The sequence below is a fragment of the Anopheles funestus genome, chromosome 3RL (genome assembly GCF_943734845.2).
Source record: "Anopheles funestus chromosome 3RL, idAnoFuneDA-416_04, whole genome shotgun sequence".
Taxonomy (NCBI): Eukaryota; Metazoa; Arthropoda; class Insecta; order Diptera; family Culicidae; genus Anopheles; species Anopheles funestus.
In genome coordinates, this window is record NC_064599.1 from 6,675,452 (window position 1) to 6,690,023 (window position 14,572).

The window sequence follows — 14,572 nt, forward strand, 5'->3', positions numbered from 1 at the left end:
ACACAAAAAAAACACAACACAAACACACGCACGCACACGAGAGGGCTGCTGTGATGTCGTTTGTTCCGCGTACACTTCTTCACTTTCACCTGAGCCAAAACAACAAACCGTGAATACAGCCAGCTAAGCGCACAGCATCCACACCAGCAAGAAAACTATCAAGAGAGCGAAAGGAAAGCTACACTTGGCGTTGAACGCATTCGGTGCATCGCACTAAACGTACCACACACAACACCGCAGAAACGTTTTGTTGCCGTTTTGTTACACTTGCATCACACTACCGGTTGCGGATATTATTAAAATGTTTCCTCTTTCGATATCGGGAATGATTGGAAAAATCAATCTCAATCGCTAAAGTGATGTTTCCGTTTATAATGATGTTTTTTAGGCTACTTTTATACCCATACTCTCACTTTTGCTCCACATTTCTCTGTTCTCTGTTTTGTGTGTGTCTTTGGGAGGAAGTTTTGTTTAGTGTTTTTTAAAACTTCCAATCTAATTTGTCACCCGCAGGCTATTGTTACACTAATTATTGTTCCCTTTTTATTTTTCCTTTATCTATCCATTGCTGTTTTTAATAATATTTGCAGTTCTATTTATGTTTTGCCTTTCTTTTATTTTTCTAACCTGTACGAGACTAAAAAAAAGTAACTAAATTGCACTGTTTTTGACGTTTACTTGAGATGCGATATAAGTTTAACGTTTTTGTTGCAATATTATGCCATTTTAATATAGTCTTTCGTAACACACGCTCATCATCCATCGCAATCGGGACAGCAAAAGCCTATGCATAAAAAAATAGAATAACGCCTTCTTCAAACGCGCGCACCACAACGTATATGGCAATGACAGCCAGCTAATAACGCACCGTAACCGTGATCGGAACACTCACCGAACGACACACACCGAAAAGCCCACGCAAAAGTTCACATTTGTCAAGAGCAATAGCAAAAAGCCGTAAAAAAAATAAATGGAAACAAAGCACAGTGTACAACAATTTATCGCTGCCGTTGGTCAATAAGAGGGACACACTCTTTAAAAATGGTTGGTAGTGTGCTTCCCTTCGCATTCGTGGGCAATATTTCGATTACAAAAAAAATATATATTTTTCCCACACACACACAAACACATCCATACTAGTATTGAAATTAGAAACCCCTAAAAAGTAAGGGAAAATACTAGTTCACACACCTATAGGAAGCGTTGCTGTAGTACAACCGGGGGCAGGGTGCTGTATACTAAAAAGACACACGCACTTGCGCACATGCACACACATACACACGTACACCGAATTGATCTGATATATTGGCACAAGGCGCGACACGGCACAATAACAATACGGTCGATACAATGGCAAACTGAGTACTAAACGAGCAGCGGTCGTTTTGGATGCGTGCAAGTCTCCGTGTGTGCTTCAGACGGGAAACATCTCTTCAGCGAGAGCTACTTAGATGGTAACTCATCTCAATGCGCTCTCAGCATATCTCGCTCTCTCTATCTCTCTTTCTATCTATCTCACTCGCTAATATCTCCATCGCAAATAGAAAGGCAACTCACTACGCACAACAACAGCAAATTTAACATTCCGAAGCAAAAGAAGCACCAACGCAAAAAGGATACGGACGCCCGGAGGCAACACTTACTCAGCGTTTTACAGCGAGCTTTCAGCTATTTGCCCGTTTTTAAAGGGCAGAATCTCCCATTATCATCCTTTTTCCACCAGCAGGAAAGGCCACATTGGTACGGTGAATGAATGTTCTCGTGCCAATACACAACACTCTGGCAGCAGCACACAACAATAAACCGATTGGCCAGCTTCGATTCTTCGGTGAAGCTGTTCAAATAAACGAAGTCCATAGCTCTAGGCTTTTCCTTCAATCCAGGAAGCTGAGATTCGATACCGGATGCAGTGTGCATGTGTGTTTGTACGAAATTACTAACCATCTCCTCATGCAGTTTAGGATGATATAGGCGCATCACACGGAACTAGGTCACACTTTTGAAGGATCGGTAATCCATTTTAAGTGTATCTGTGTGTATAGGTCCACCATCCATTAGTGTGCAGGCGATTAATTTGGCTAAACGACGTTATATGCATTTCACTGCACCTTTTACGATGTGCACTCAATGGTAGAAGGTGCCGTTAGATTGATTCGCCGGGAAGTTGTTTCTATATGGTGAAGATTTTATAGCATCTCCAATGGAGGTCCTCTGGGGACTAATGTACAACAAACTAACACATGATAGTTGTGTTTCGCATCAAACAAATTATGTATAGCTTTCGATTGATATTGAAAGCAGCTCTAGAAAAATGTCATGAAAAGCAGTAGATTATATTCTGCATCCACGAAACAGTAGTAATGAATTAAATATTCCCATCTAAACTCCAAGTATTTGTTAAAGTCAATAGAATTATGGCAAACTTTTGAAACATGAAGTCTTTCTAGCTCTTCAATACAAACAATGATCAAAGCTCAAACTAGGATTGTAGGAGGAAAACAGATTTGTTTAATGTGTGTTTCCAGCTTCTGACATGTATTGAGCATTGAATCACGTACACCCTACTCAACGACGGTAATGTGACAGGTCCATTATAATGTTTGATGTGTCCATTTCAAAGTGCATGTCGGCAGATACTAAACTGCCAAATCTATTATGGGCTAACTTTGATAAAACCACTCGCAACAAAGATTTTTTGTGTGCACAATTTTTGTGTTCTGAATGCGAAGGTATTCTTCATGTTCTTAACACAACCGCTTATGTTGTGAAAAACATAAAAAAATGCTCTGAAAGAAAATCCGCATTTCGTAGCTCTCTTGAGGGATGAACTAAGATAGACAAGAAACAGCACCGATACAGTTCTGCCACACATACCCAGAGAACCAGAAATAATAGGCAAAGATCCTCTGAGTTTTCCAGAAAACTAGAAACAATAGGCAAAAATCCTCAATAGAGTTGAGATAGACACCTGGAATTCAGTAAGTAGTTGTTATAGTTTCTGAAATGTTCCAGTCAAATATGACCTAACAACATACTCAATATAGGTTGAATTCTCGCCTATTGCTGAACACTCCATGTGCAGAACTCATTAATAATATTAGTTCTCGTTTATTGTTCAATGGACTAATGTCTCAGTAATAACATGCTTTCTTAATTTTCCATACTGTACTTCTTTATTCAGATTAGTCAACCATAGCAATATTCTATTTTGGTAATGTTCTCTCTTCAATTGTAAACTCCAAGAAAACTTAAAAGTGAGCTATAACCCGATCGTGTCTATACGATATCAGTGATCTGCCAAGATATGAGCAGATTTGTAGAAGATGGTCTAACTAAGCGATCTTAACGCCAAATAAATTCATATCTTGGTATTTTAATAAAGTGATTCAAATGGCATAAAAATAAGAAAATGGGATTTAAATGCAGCATTTAAATATCTTCAGGCAATGCTGATTTTAAGACACTTTTTTTACCTACTCAAACCGATCTTACGATGTATCAGGTTTTATATTTTCCTTTAAAAAACGGTCTATGAACGATCTTATGGACTGGTCGACGGAGAGACAACTGGACAATTAAAAACCAAACATTCAACTCTTCTAGCGACAACAACAAATCACTTCAACATCTCCCATTCTCCTCTTCGAAAGGACATACAATTGAAAAGCAATTAGTACTTCCTTGTTTTCCAGCGCAGATGACACACATAGGCCCTTTAAGCATTGTGAGAATGTCGATCACTCCCTTAGTTTAGGACGAACATTTTCGCACACCGTACCAGTTGACGTTCGTCGTTCCCATGTTTTGTAGACTTCGTGCTACACAAGAAAGAAAGAAGTTCCACCGAAGAACGGTTCTTCTGTACATTTATGCTTTTCTAATTGCGACAAAAAAAAAATCACCATAAAATCCCAATCTCCCCCCTTTAAGTTATGAGCCATGGTTTGTGACGTCCTAACAGTGCGGCGTTCCGTTGTTGACCATATCCGAAAAAATTCTTTCGCGCGTGCATAATCATCATAATGCCGATGCACTTTTCGGCGCGGTTAGGGCAAATGGAGAAGCTATAGGGGGACTAGTTTTGGTATCGGTAATTCGAGAGCTGCGACATCATGTAGCAGGCAGCATAAAGGCAAAACGGTTCCGCACAATATGCACCCTTTGCTGTATGGTTCCTTTGCCAAAAAGAGCCCTCTCGTTTCCCGAGGTCACCAGCAAAACGGTGAAAACGATTTCGCAAAACACCATGGTTCTACGCCACGGAATGAAGGAAGGAGACAGCAGCAAAAAAACAGGGGCACCACAAAACCGGTAGAAAAGCAAGAAAACTCATTAGAGTGTACATGTGTGTGTGTGTGTGCCTTCTTCTCCTCCTTCGTCTCCCCCAACTTTCCCTTCCGGACAGACTCTTTTCCCTTTTGCACTTGAGTTTACTGCACCGGGGATTTGTGTGTTACATGCGCCAAGAAGGCCACCATCGTTTGCCACCTTGAAACGTAACCCAGCCCAACGAGGGAAATGCAGAAGAGTTACGGTGAGATGATGCTTGGGCAAACAAATTGCCAAACAAACAAACCGGAAGTAAAACGCCAGGATGCAGTAAAAACCCCTTTTACCACCGTCGCCCGAAAACCACGGACCGGGAGCGACTCCACACACGCCAGGAATGGCAAAAAGGTTGTTTCGTGGAAAGGTTATTTTTGCCGAGGGGGGTGAGGAGGGTTATGGGTGTTGTTTAAAATGTTCTCGTTGATGCAAAATGTATTTACTCTCGATTAAGCACACACTTCCGCACACTTCCTTTGTTGCCCACACACCTGCCCACACGTAAGGGCGGTCTCGCTTTTAATGGGCTTTTTAATATATATTTTTTCTGGTTCATTTTTTTCACATTGCCGAAACCGATCGAAGCATGTAAACCTGTTCCGTTACTGCTAGTAGCGCACGGAATGAATCCCTTTTTTTACGCCTTTGTAAATATCCATCCACGCGCGGTGTGCCCAAAGCTTAATCGTTACAAATCGGTTTAAATGTGTTGGAAAGTTTGGATAGGACAGGAAAATCGAATAAACCCTCCGAGGAAAACAGGAAAACAAAACCACACAAAGAAGACAGAGAAGAAACAAAAAAAACCGATAAACTAAAGGATGTGTTACGGAAAGGTGTTGCTGCCTGATAAGAGGTGTGTAATGTTATTTACATAATAACATCTCAACAGTAACGCACACAAAGGGAATACTTACTCGTCTCGAAAGCTACACAAAGGAACCGCACGGCAAGAGAGAAAGGGCGAGACGCAGGCGAGAAAAAAAACGCACCGGAAGTGGTAGTAGCACCAAGATTTTTCTTTACCCGTTGTTGTACGACGCTTGCAAATAATTAACAATTTCGTTCTCACACTGTCGATGCGTTTCGATGTGTTTTTCACTATGTGTGTGTGTGTTTTTTTTCTTCTATACTCGTCAAGCGCCAAGCACTTCCGTTTTTTTGATGCTTTGTTTTTCGTGGAAATCAGCGCATAGTAGACGGGATACACGAAATACACGCTATAACACGGGTTTTAGCACGAATACTAATACGCACAAGCACACCAAAAACGCATACACAAACACACACACTCGTCACTACTACCAGATACGGCCACTAGGATTTGATCGCTTTGAGAAAATCGCAGAAAGGAAGAAAGAAAAGAACATTACTATAATCTGATGATGATGGAGGGGAAAAGAAAACAACCGTCAGGTGCAGTTTGACAGATAAGGAAAATTATGTGTTTCGTTTTTACACTGCGTTTTCACACAATAAACGTTTTTCTGCTGCAACAATTCACACAACAATTGGCCGTATTAGGGCGAGAAATGTGCAAAATTAAGCAGAAAGATTTATAAGCCTTCTTTTCACACACTTGCCAGTGTTCACGCACGTTTTCCCGAGTAGTGTCAGCACGGAAGTGACAGCAAAACTCCCACTCGCGAACCTGGCACACCGGAGAGAGAGGTGGAAAATTGTCTCGATTTTCCTTTTTCGCAAGCTTTGTGTTTTTCCTACCTCGCGGTACCATTTTATCGTCACTCACTCTCTGTTCGGTTTTTTTCCTCTCTCTTTCTCTCGCACACACACAGACGTTCGCTCTTTTTTGATGCAAAAGATGGAGATGATTTTTTTTATCGCTAAGTAGGGATAATGAAAGAGAAAGCACTTGCGATGGGAGAACGATAGAGGGAGCGCGCGAATTGGAAATGCTGATAAAAATTCGCTCACGGCACATTCACTCTACATGCAAGTGCGTACATGCGTGCGTGCGTGTAGAAATTGGTTAATTTGTAGCTGACAGGAACCGAACCAAACTCGAAGGATGGGGAAATTGTAGTGCAGCGGGCGGATAAAAGATGGCACACATTATCACGCGATTAGGGAATAGTTTCTTAGTTCACTGCTGAAATGCGGAACACATTCAACTGCCGCCATTCTTTACAATGGAAAAGAGACATATTCACACATGCATGCATTCGTAGTACAATTGAAAACTACACAAAAAATGCGATTTTCACGATTTTCTAATCTTCTATTCCCTCGAATGAAATGATTTTTTGATCAAATTTTAACCCTTCAATCGTTTTTCTGTTACACTGTTCGCACAGACCAATTTCAAGTCACTTATGCTGCGAATGCACTACACGTACCGAGAGGGAAGACACAGCTGACGAGATGGTGTGTGGTACAATTTGGACATCAAAATTCTCACTAAACCAGATTGAACAATTCGCCAAGAGCAGCACGGTGTTAGACCAAACTTGACATGTACATGATGGGTTGGATAGGTGCGCGAGCTTCGATAAAATAGGGGTATGGAAGCGAAAGAGGGACAGCGTGCGAGAAGGGATCGTATCACACCAGACCAGGCCTGGCGCGAGCAAGAGAAAGAGAGGCAAAGGAATTTCGATGATTCCGAGAAATGGTTCATATGTTCCGGGCCCTTTAAAACGCTATTGCGTACAAATTATGTGCAGTTTTGTCACGAACAATTCGTAAGCTAACCCTTCCGTTGCTTAAAAGTACACTTTTAATTACACTTTACCACTGAATTCTGGATGAACGAACAAATTAGGCCACGGCAGTTTTCGTTTCGCACACCAGAAGGGCAATAGAAGAACAGCTGAGTGCACTTTCCACGAATGCTCACGGCGCTTTGTTTACTCTCTGTTTCTCTGCTGCTGCACGCAGGATTGCGGGGCGGTTGTTTTAAATGACAGCTAGTTTGTTTAAATGACAGCAATCTTTTTTTTTCTGGGAATTTCGTGTGGTTTAAATCTGAAAAACAGTTCTATTATATTTTGCTTGATTTTGTATTTGTTTTAAAAGTATTGTAAATTTCCTGTTTTTCGCAATAACTTGTACTCTTGTTACAAAAATGTCTAAAATTAGATGTTGTCTTGTTGAGCACTGTATAATCTCGGAAAAGACGCATCTTTTGCTGGAAAGAAGAATTAAGTGCAACGACATCGTCAGTAAATAAAGATTTTTAATATTTTTAACTATCGAAATTTGCGCGCCATTTTATTTCCTGGAAAAGATTGTATCGGTAAAACCGAAACGAATATTATGTTTTTTTTTGTCCAGTTGTATGTTGCGCTCCCAGTGTGATATGTTTTCATGCGTAGCCGTCATCTCCTCGGCAATGTCGGTGGCTGTCATAGTATTAGTCAATGCGAGATCAAAGTTTTGATGTCTGGCTTTCCCTGCGATTGTATTTTCGTTACGTTCCCTTCTATGTGATGTAAACGTTCATTTCCGGTATCCTGTGTGTTGTGTCCTTTGTGTGTGATCAGACGGTGCCGTTGTTAGTAAGGAGCGAAAGAATTATAGCGAAAAATAACACCACCAAATAGCGACGAAACGAGGACAGAATAAGTTCAACTTCCAAAGAGACGAACCCCCTTCTCGGCACGTCGGAGTCGGAGGGTAGTAGGCGCTGGTGCGAGGAAAAGCCTAGAAGGTGCAGCATACTGCCTGCAAAACGCGAAAGGAAACTATTGATACACGATAGATCGGAGAAGGCCACACACCAGACGGACATCATCATGGCAGAACGGCGATCGGGCGGTTCAAGCCGCAACAATTTCACCGAGGAGAAAAGCTCCGCCGACACGCCGCCAATGTCACGGTTGTTTATCATCTGCAGCAAAAGCGTTACCGAGGAAAATCTGCGCGAACATTTCGACAAGTTTGGCGACATCGAGGAAATATGGATCGTCAAGGATCGGTCGACGGGCGAAGGAAAAGGTATTACCGAACGCGTTCGGTTGAGATTGTTTCTATGCACGCACGTTCGTGTGCGTGTGTTTGTGCGTGTGTGTGCGCTTAAGGGTTGCATTTTCATAGCTAGAGGAGGGTGTGTGAAAACCGTGCAGCATAGTGCGCGCGTATCGATGTAATGGAAGAACGATTGCTACAAAAAACCCGTAAAGCGATAGATTACGAGGGTTGTTTTTCGGCATTAATTTACCCCCCAACTCATTTTGTCACTTTTCGCTTTCGCTTGCGACCACCCTCACACAAACACATACATTGAAACGTTTGCTATTTTGCACTCACCCCTTCGTTTGATTTCATATGACATATTCGCTCTTTGCTGTCCTTTTCCTTCCTTTGTTGACAAAACGGAAAAGCAAAAAAAAAACACACACACACATTGCCACAGTCTAATTGTTCTCTTTTCTTTTCCCCCGTGTAGGTGTTGCCTACATAAAGTATGCAAAAACGTCCGACGCGGCCCGTGCGCTCGAGGAGATGAATGGGAAATGCGTCGGGGACAATACGCGCCCGATCAAGGTGCTGGTTGCCGCGAACCGGCAGCAAGGTTCGCGCAAGCAGACCGAAAACGAGGAGGAAAAGTATCTGCGGCTGTTCGTCATCATCCCGAAGGACATGACGGAGGATGCGCTCCGGGAGGAGTTCGGGAAGTACGGTACGGTCGATCTGGTCACCATCATCCGCGACAAGGTGACGAAGGAGGGCAAAGGGTTCGCGTACGTCAAGTTCGGTCGGTTTCTGCACGCGGCCCAAGCCTTCGAGGGATGCGATCCGAAGTATAAGGCGGTGTTTGCCGAGCCGAAGCCACCGCGCAATGCGTCCGTTTCCTCCAACGAGAACTTTGGTGGTTTCGTGGGGGGTGGTGGAGGCGGTGGCGGCGGTGGTGGTGGTGGTGGCGGTGGAGTCGGGGGAGGCGGTGGTGGTGCCGGGGCTGGTGTGTTCGGTGGGGCCGTTAACAATGCGAACGGATTCGCCGACGACCGCCGAGTTGGGCCGGGTGGCGTCGGAGGAGGTGGTGGCGGGGGTGGTGGAGCTGGTGCCATGATGGGTTTTGCCGCGATGGGTGGAAACGATAGGCGATCGGGGGCGGGTGGTGCCGTCGATAGGTGCGGAGGTGGCAACGATTTCGGTGCATTCAGCGGCTATGGAGCGGGCACAAACAATGCGATGGTCCCAAATGGCAACGAAACGAAGCTAACCGTACTGTGCAGTCCGGTGCTGAATCAGGACCAGCTGTGGCGCCTTTTCGACATCATTCCCGGGCTGGACTATTGCCAGATTAACAATGATTTCAGTAAGTTCTTTGCTTTGCTCTTCACCCTGCACGCTTGTTGATCCGAATCCGTGTTTTCTTCCTTTCCTTCGCAAACAGACAACCGCAACGTGACGGCAACGGTCGTGTACAACAACAGCCAGTCGGCCATGTACGCACGGGACAAGATACACGGGCTCGAGTATCCACCGGGCGAGCGACTGATCATACGGCTCGGGCACGAAACGGTCGGTACGATGGGCGGTGGAGGTGGCGGCGGAGGTGTCGGCGGTGCGGTCGAACCATTCAACGGAAGTGGTATGGGTGGCGGTAACCGCGGTGGAGGAATGCCGGTGGATCCGACACTGGTGGCACGTGCCGGTGCGCCGCTAACCACGCCTGTTTCTTCCTGTTCCCTCGCCGTAGATCGTGAGGCGGCATTCTGCAGCGTGCCGTTGCCACCACCGCAGCCGATGGCTAGCGCAAATGCCGAGGTTGCCCAGCGCTGCTTTATCGTGTGCATTCCGAAGGCGCTGCCAACGAGCGTGCTGAAGCAGACGTTCTGCCGGTTTGGCGATCTGATCGATGTCTATCTGCTGCCGAACAAGAACTGCGGCTACGCCAAGTACGCATCCGAGGAGTCGGCAAAGAAAGCGATCAAGCTGCTGCACGGTGTGGACATCTTGAACGTACGATTGAAGGTGGGTCTCGCATGTCAAGCTGAGGAAACCCCAGCCCTGGAGGGGAAAAAACAGATTACAACACTCGTTCTCTTTCTTTTGTAGGTATTGGAAGCCGAAGAACCAAGCAATGATCGAAGGAAACGGATGCGCCACGATGAGCGCATGGAAAACGAATAATTCACCTAAAGCAATGGGGCCAATGCGTGGAAGATGAGATGTGTATACTAACGCGTCTATATGCAGGTAAATATAAAATTTTTACTTTGCTGTGTCTGTTAACTTAGCTCATCTTTACGATTGAACGTTAACCGTTTGTGTTGAATAGCGGAGGTTCTGAAGGACCGATTTAAGATGGAAGACATGTAAATTTTTCATTCCCTATCAATACCAATGTGGTGACGTAATTTTATCTGTGATAACGAATCAATAACTTTGTACTAGATACTTTATGTTCTGGATCGAATTTTATATTTAGCAAAGCGCTGGCTAATATTCATATTATCATAAATATTTCAATTTATCAACATACTTTCAATTAGGTTGGAATACATCTAGCCATATTCATACATTTGGGTTTGAAATTATTTGTACCATTTGCATTTTTGATCCATATTTCCGTGTCCGTGTTTGTTGGCGATCGTTGTGTGTAAAACAAATTGGGACATTCTACGAGAACATCAGGTAATAAGCTCGCTCGCTGTACATGTTTTAAAATAGCTTGCATCTTATCTATATATCTACGCAACATCTCCGCTCTACGTATGGTTGTTTTGTTTCCATTTCTGTTTTTTGTTTCGTTTCAAACGCACTCGTTACATTAATTTGAGCAGACCTTCTTAACACATCTAACTAATTTGTTTTCCACAGAATTCATACACTACATTTTACGCAAAGAAATGAGACGCACTGAAACATACCGGTACAGAGAGGAAAATGAAACGAACTAAACGAGCATACGATAATGGTACTGTTACTGTAGCATACTTTACTTGAATAATATACCTACATGAAGGAAAACCCGCGTACCCTCCAGAAGTCCGCTACACTACCAACCTACTAGAACTGGACCTACCCTGTACGTGCACGAAGCAAACGGCTGGACAAGAAATGTAAGAAAACCGAACGCAGCGTACTGTAACGCAAACCCGGCACGCGAGGACACATAACAAAAAAAAATCCGATTCATAGAAAAACCACACAGAGAAACATCCAACAAAGACACGATGATGCACGTGTTCCACACTATTCCAACCAGAAAAGAAACCACAAACCACGTGACGATGTGCTCCCGTCCTACTGTCACTACTAGCAAAACCCGCCACACACCGACCATTCCTTCTCACTCTCACATTCTCTATCTCCTGCTCTGGACGGAATCCGATGAAGGACAAAGATTTTTCTGCTTGTCTTTCGCTCTCTTCTCTTCTCTCTGTCCCGGACACACCCGATACAGCACTGGACAGCACGACCGTATGACTTCCACGAGCGGTTTTGGGGACACAGCAACCTCAAGAGAACAAAAAACCTGGAACAGGAATCACTTTAACATCACAAACGTTACCAATCCTTTCCGAGTCATCATTGCTATCATCATCATTATTTCCCCTCATTCCCTGCCTCTGCACGCTCATGCAAACGGGCCAGGACGGGGCATATCGGTACTGCTGGTGGGCTACGTACGCCGGGAGAGACTACCGTGACCTCAAGGTTTTTCGACGCTGGACGGATGGGTGGAATGTGGACGTGATGAAGAGGAGGTACTGAGAGAGAAGCGCTATCGGAAGATTGAAAAATTGAACTCTGCACGCATGGACACAGAACTGGACGACCCATTACTGATCTGTTGAGACGCATATAGGCACGCAACCGATGAAGGATAACAAGTAGGACTCTTAAGAGAACGGAGCTCTCTGTACGTTGGAAACTGTCGAGATGTGAAGACACGTGTAGAAATCGGAAACAGCAGAACTACTCAACTGGAACTCTTGTGGACACTGGCTATCGATAGCGCAAAGCAAAGGCACAGTCAAGAAAACACACACAAAACTCACAAACGAACCAAGGACCGAACGAAGACAATCCGTTTTGCGTATGCGTGGGGGCGTGTGCAGTGATCAAGAGCGAAGGTGAGCACAAGAGACGATCGCTACACAAACTGTTAGAGGAAGAAAGAACAAATCGCCGGACAGAAGCAATTTCGGACATAATGGAGGAGCGTACTGAAGACTGAAGACATACGTTTTTGGGGAGCGCATGAAACACAAGCGCGGGCAGGGTTTGTTGGATGATCGACGGAAGGAATGCTACGGTTTCGAAGGACCGCTTACATGACAACTACTGCTAGGCACTATTTTAGTTTTGCTTTGAGTGAGTGTTATTATTTCGCTGTAACACCATCACCGTACTGAAGTATCTTTTTTGTTGTTGTCTGACTTGAAGTGTGAAGCAAGGAGACATAAAATGCCGTGTGTATAAAGCAGCGCTGTGTGTACAGGAAGAGGTGAGCTTGTGTATAATGGTTGAATGTGATTGAAGATAATCTTGCATTGTGGAGCATGTGTGCAGACTAAATACCATATTATAACACATTGATCCTAGATTCCCCCCCGCGCACCATAAGATCCAGTACTAGTTTTGCTAAATAATATGTTTGTAGCTTTTTCCCTTAAGAGGCGATTGACAACTAGAGCCAACATCTTTCTGTTGGCCTTTGAGACTAGTTTGTAACACAGTGTGACTGGGTAGACATCTCTTGTTACTACAGATGGTGTGGTCTATCTTACAATACCATATCCAATTAAAATTATCTTAACCTTACAAACACAACAGTTCTTTACTAAACAGTTAAAGATCACAGTTAAAGGCTTTACAAACAAGTCCTATCAGGTCGATAATCTCGATTGGACCGAGGCCTCAGACCGTACACTTGCAAATGGATGTGCAAGTCAAAAAGAGTAGAAAATGAGAATTCTGCTGATAGGGAACAGACAGAGCGCAGGTGTTTTCCGATGCAATGAAGAGCCACATAGTTAGTAAGCTTTTCTGTTAGTACCTTTGTTTTGTATGATTATTTACAAAAGCAACACACGAAGAGATTCTGTTACGCACAAGTAAATCGATTTTCAAACTCTACTGTGAGGTTTATAACCGCCAAAAGATACGCAGAAGATAGCTGGACGTATGAGATTTCCTGTCACCAAGTACCATTCGAACAAAACTTGTTAAAATTAGGACTAAAGCTAGTGTGTAGAGTATTTGTAGTATGTAACTTTCGTCGTATCGCCAAAATGGTTCACAAAAACCATCATCACTTGCTGCAAGTTGTACTCTTCTTGAAAGTTTAATTTTTAGGGAAAATTCTTCACTTTTAGTGTTTGCACATTTTGTTTACACAACAAAATTTAAACGATCATGAACGATCATGATCAATCATTTCTTACGTGTTGCATATTCGACGACTATAGGACACTTGTATACTTCTCATTTTCATAGTGACTATTTCTTGAAACAATATAGCTTTTTCGCTTGGAATCAGTTTTGTGTGGACAGTGCTAGTTGCGAAGTAAATATGTATCATGTGTTTGCCATCTATGTTTGAATATTAACGTTTCAATATGACTCGCGCATTAAGTACAACCGATTCCCTTCTGTAGCTGAAACATCCCGCGTGTATCCCTATTACCTTACACGGATTGCCTATCAACCTTAGCTTAGCTTATTTTGCTTCTCTTTTGGTTTTATCAAACATTTTACCATGCACACCTTAGATTATAAGCAGGCCTATGACGCCAACGGGCCCCAAATTTGCTCTAGTTTCATTTTTAGTTCGTTTAGTTTGTAAGTTGTGTAGTATGTAAGTTTTTGCGGTCGAGTCTCTCTACATCAGTGTATAATCACGTGCATTCCGGTGTGATTTTATTGTGCGTAGCTTAACGAACGATTTGCCTAAACGTGTAAAGGTGAAAATGATCGAAAAAACGCGATCCTTTCGAATGTCTCAAATTTTGTTTTATTATTTTTTTATTTCAACTATTGTATAGTCTCAGTGTATCCGATCCAGCTCTTATCTGTTTTAAGAAACTTGTTTAGTTTTTTTTGCATGTGTTTACTTCCGGAAAAAACACTGCGGGTGACGATAATCAAACTTGCTTGATTCGCGTGTACGAATCTGATAGTGACACACCGTCGAAAAGTTTAAATAAAAATTTGCCAATATTTACCAACTGATTTATTTTAAGGACATCTCCGTTTGTTTATTGAGGAATAACACCTATTGAGAAAGTAATTGGCGCTAGCTGGAGTTTAACAAAGAATCCACAAGTTC

The 14,572-nt window shown here is 43.2% G+C and overlaps 2 protein-coding genes across 8 annotated transcripts in view; one reads left to right on the top strand and one right to left on the bottom strand.

The window, feature by feature from the left end:
- Positions 1 to 7,205, bottom strand: part of LOC125772295 (protein boule) — a 48,464-nt gene extending 41,259 nt beyond the window's left edge. Inside the window, exons 1-2 of one of the 6 annotated variants that reach the window (XM_049443848.1) lie at positions 7,079 to 7,205; positions 5,244 to 5,657 (exon numbers count right to left, since the gene is read on the bottom strand). The gene's annotated coding sequence lies outside the window, so the exon portion shown is untranslated. Of the gene's footprint in view, positions 1 to 1,191; positions 1,396 to 5,243; positions 5,658 to 5,905; positions 6,210 to 6,683; positions 6,923 to 7,078 lie in introns of those variants that run through there. The other 5 variants (XM_049443849.1, XM_049443850.1, XM_049443852.1 and 2 more) reach the window with 5 other exon arrangements.
- Positions 7,206 to 7,627: 422 nt separating this feature from the next.
- On the top strand, positions 7,628 to 11,639 carry LOC125771080 (RNA-binding protein 45). Of its 2 annotated transcripts, XM_049441293.1 has the most exons (6): positions 7,628 to 8,283; positions 8,735 to 9,607; positions 9,686 to 9,883; positions 9,992 to 10,266; positions 10,351 to 10,491; positions 11,116 to 11,639. In XM_049441293.1, the coding sequence occupies exons 1-5, from the start codon at positions 8,082 to 8,084 to the stop codon at positions 10,423 to 10,425; spliced, it is 1,623 nt and encodes a 540-aa protein (XP_049297250.1). In that variant the 5' UTR covers positions 7,628 to 8,081; the 3' UTR covers positions 10,426 to 10,491; positions 11,116 to 11,639. The 2 variants fall into 2 exon arrangements, with proteins under 2 accessions (XP_049297250.1, XP_049297249.1); XM_049441292.1 differs by having other exon boundaries at positions 9,686 to 10,266.
- Positions 11,640 to 14,572: the final 2,933 nt, after the last annotated feature.

Coding starts and splice junctions, on each gene's coding strand:
- LOC125771080 (XM_049441292.1), top strand. CDS start 8,082: ATGGCAGAACGGCGATCGGGCGGTTCAAGCCGCAACAATTTCACCGAG. Junction 8,284..8,734: donor GTCGACGGGCGAAGGAAAAG/GTATTACCGAAC, acceptor TCCCCCGTGTAG/GTGTTGCCTACATAAAGTAT. Junction 10,267..10,350: donor TCTTGAACGTACGATTGAAG/GTGGGTCTCGCA, acceptor TTTCTTTTGTAG/GTATTGGAAGCCGAAGAACC.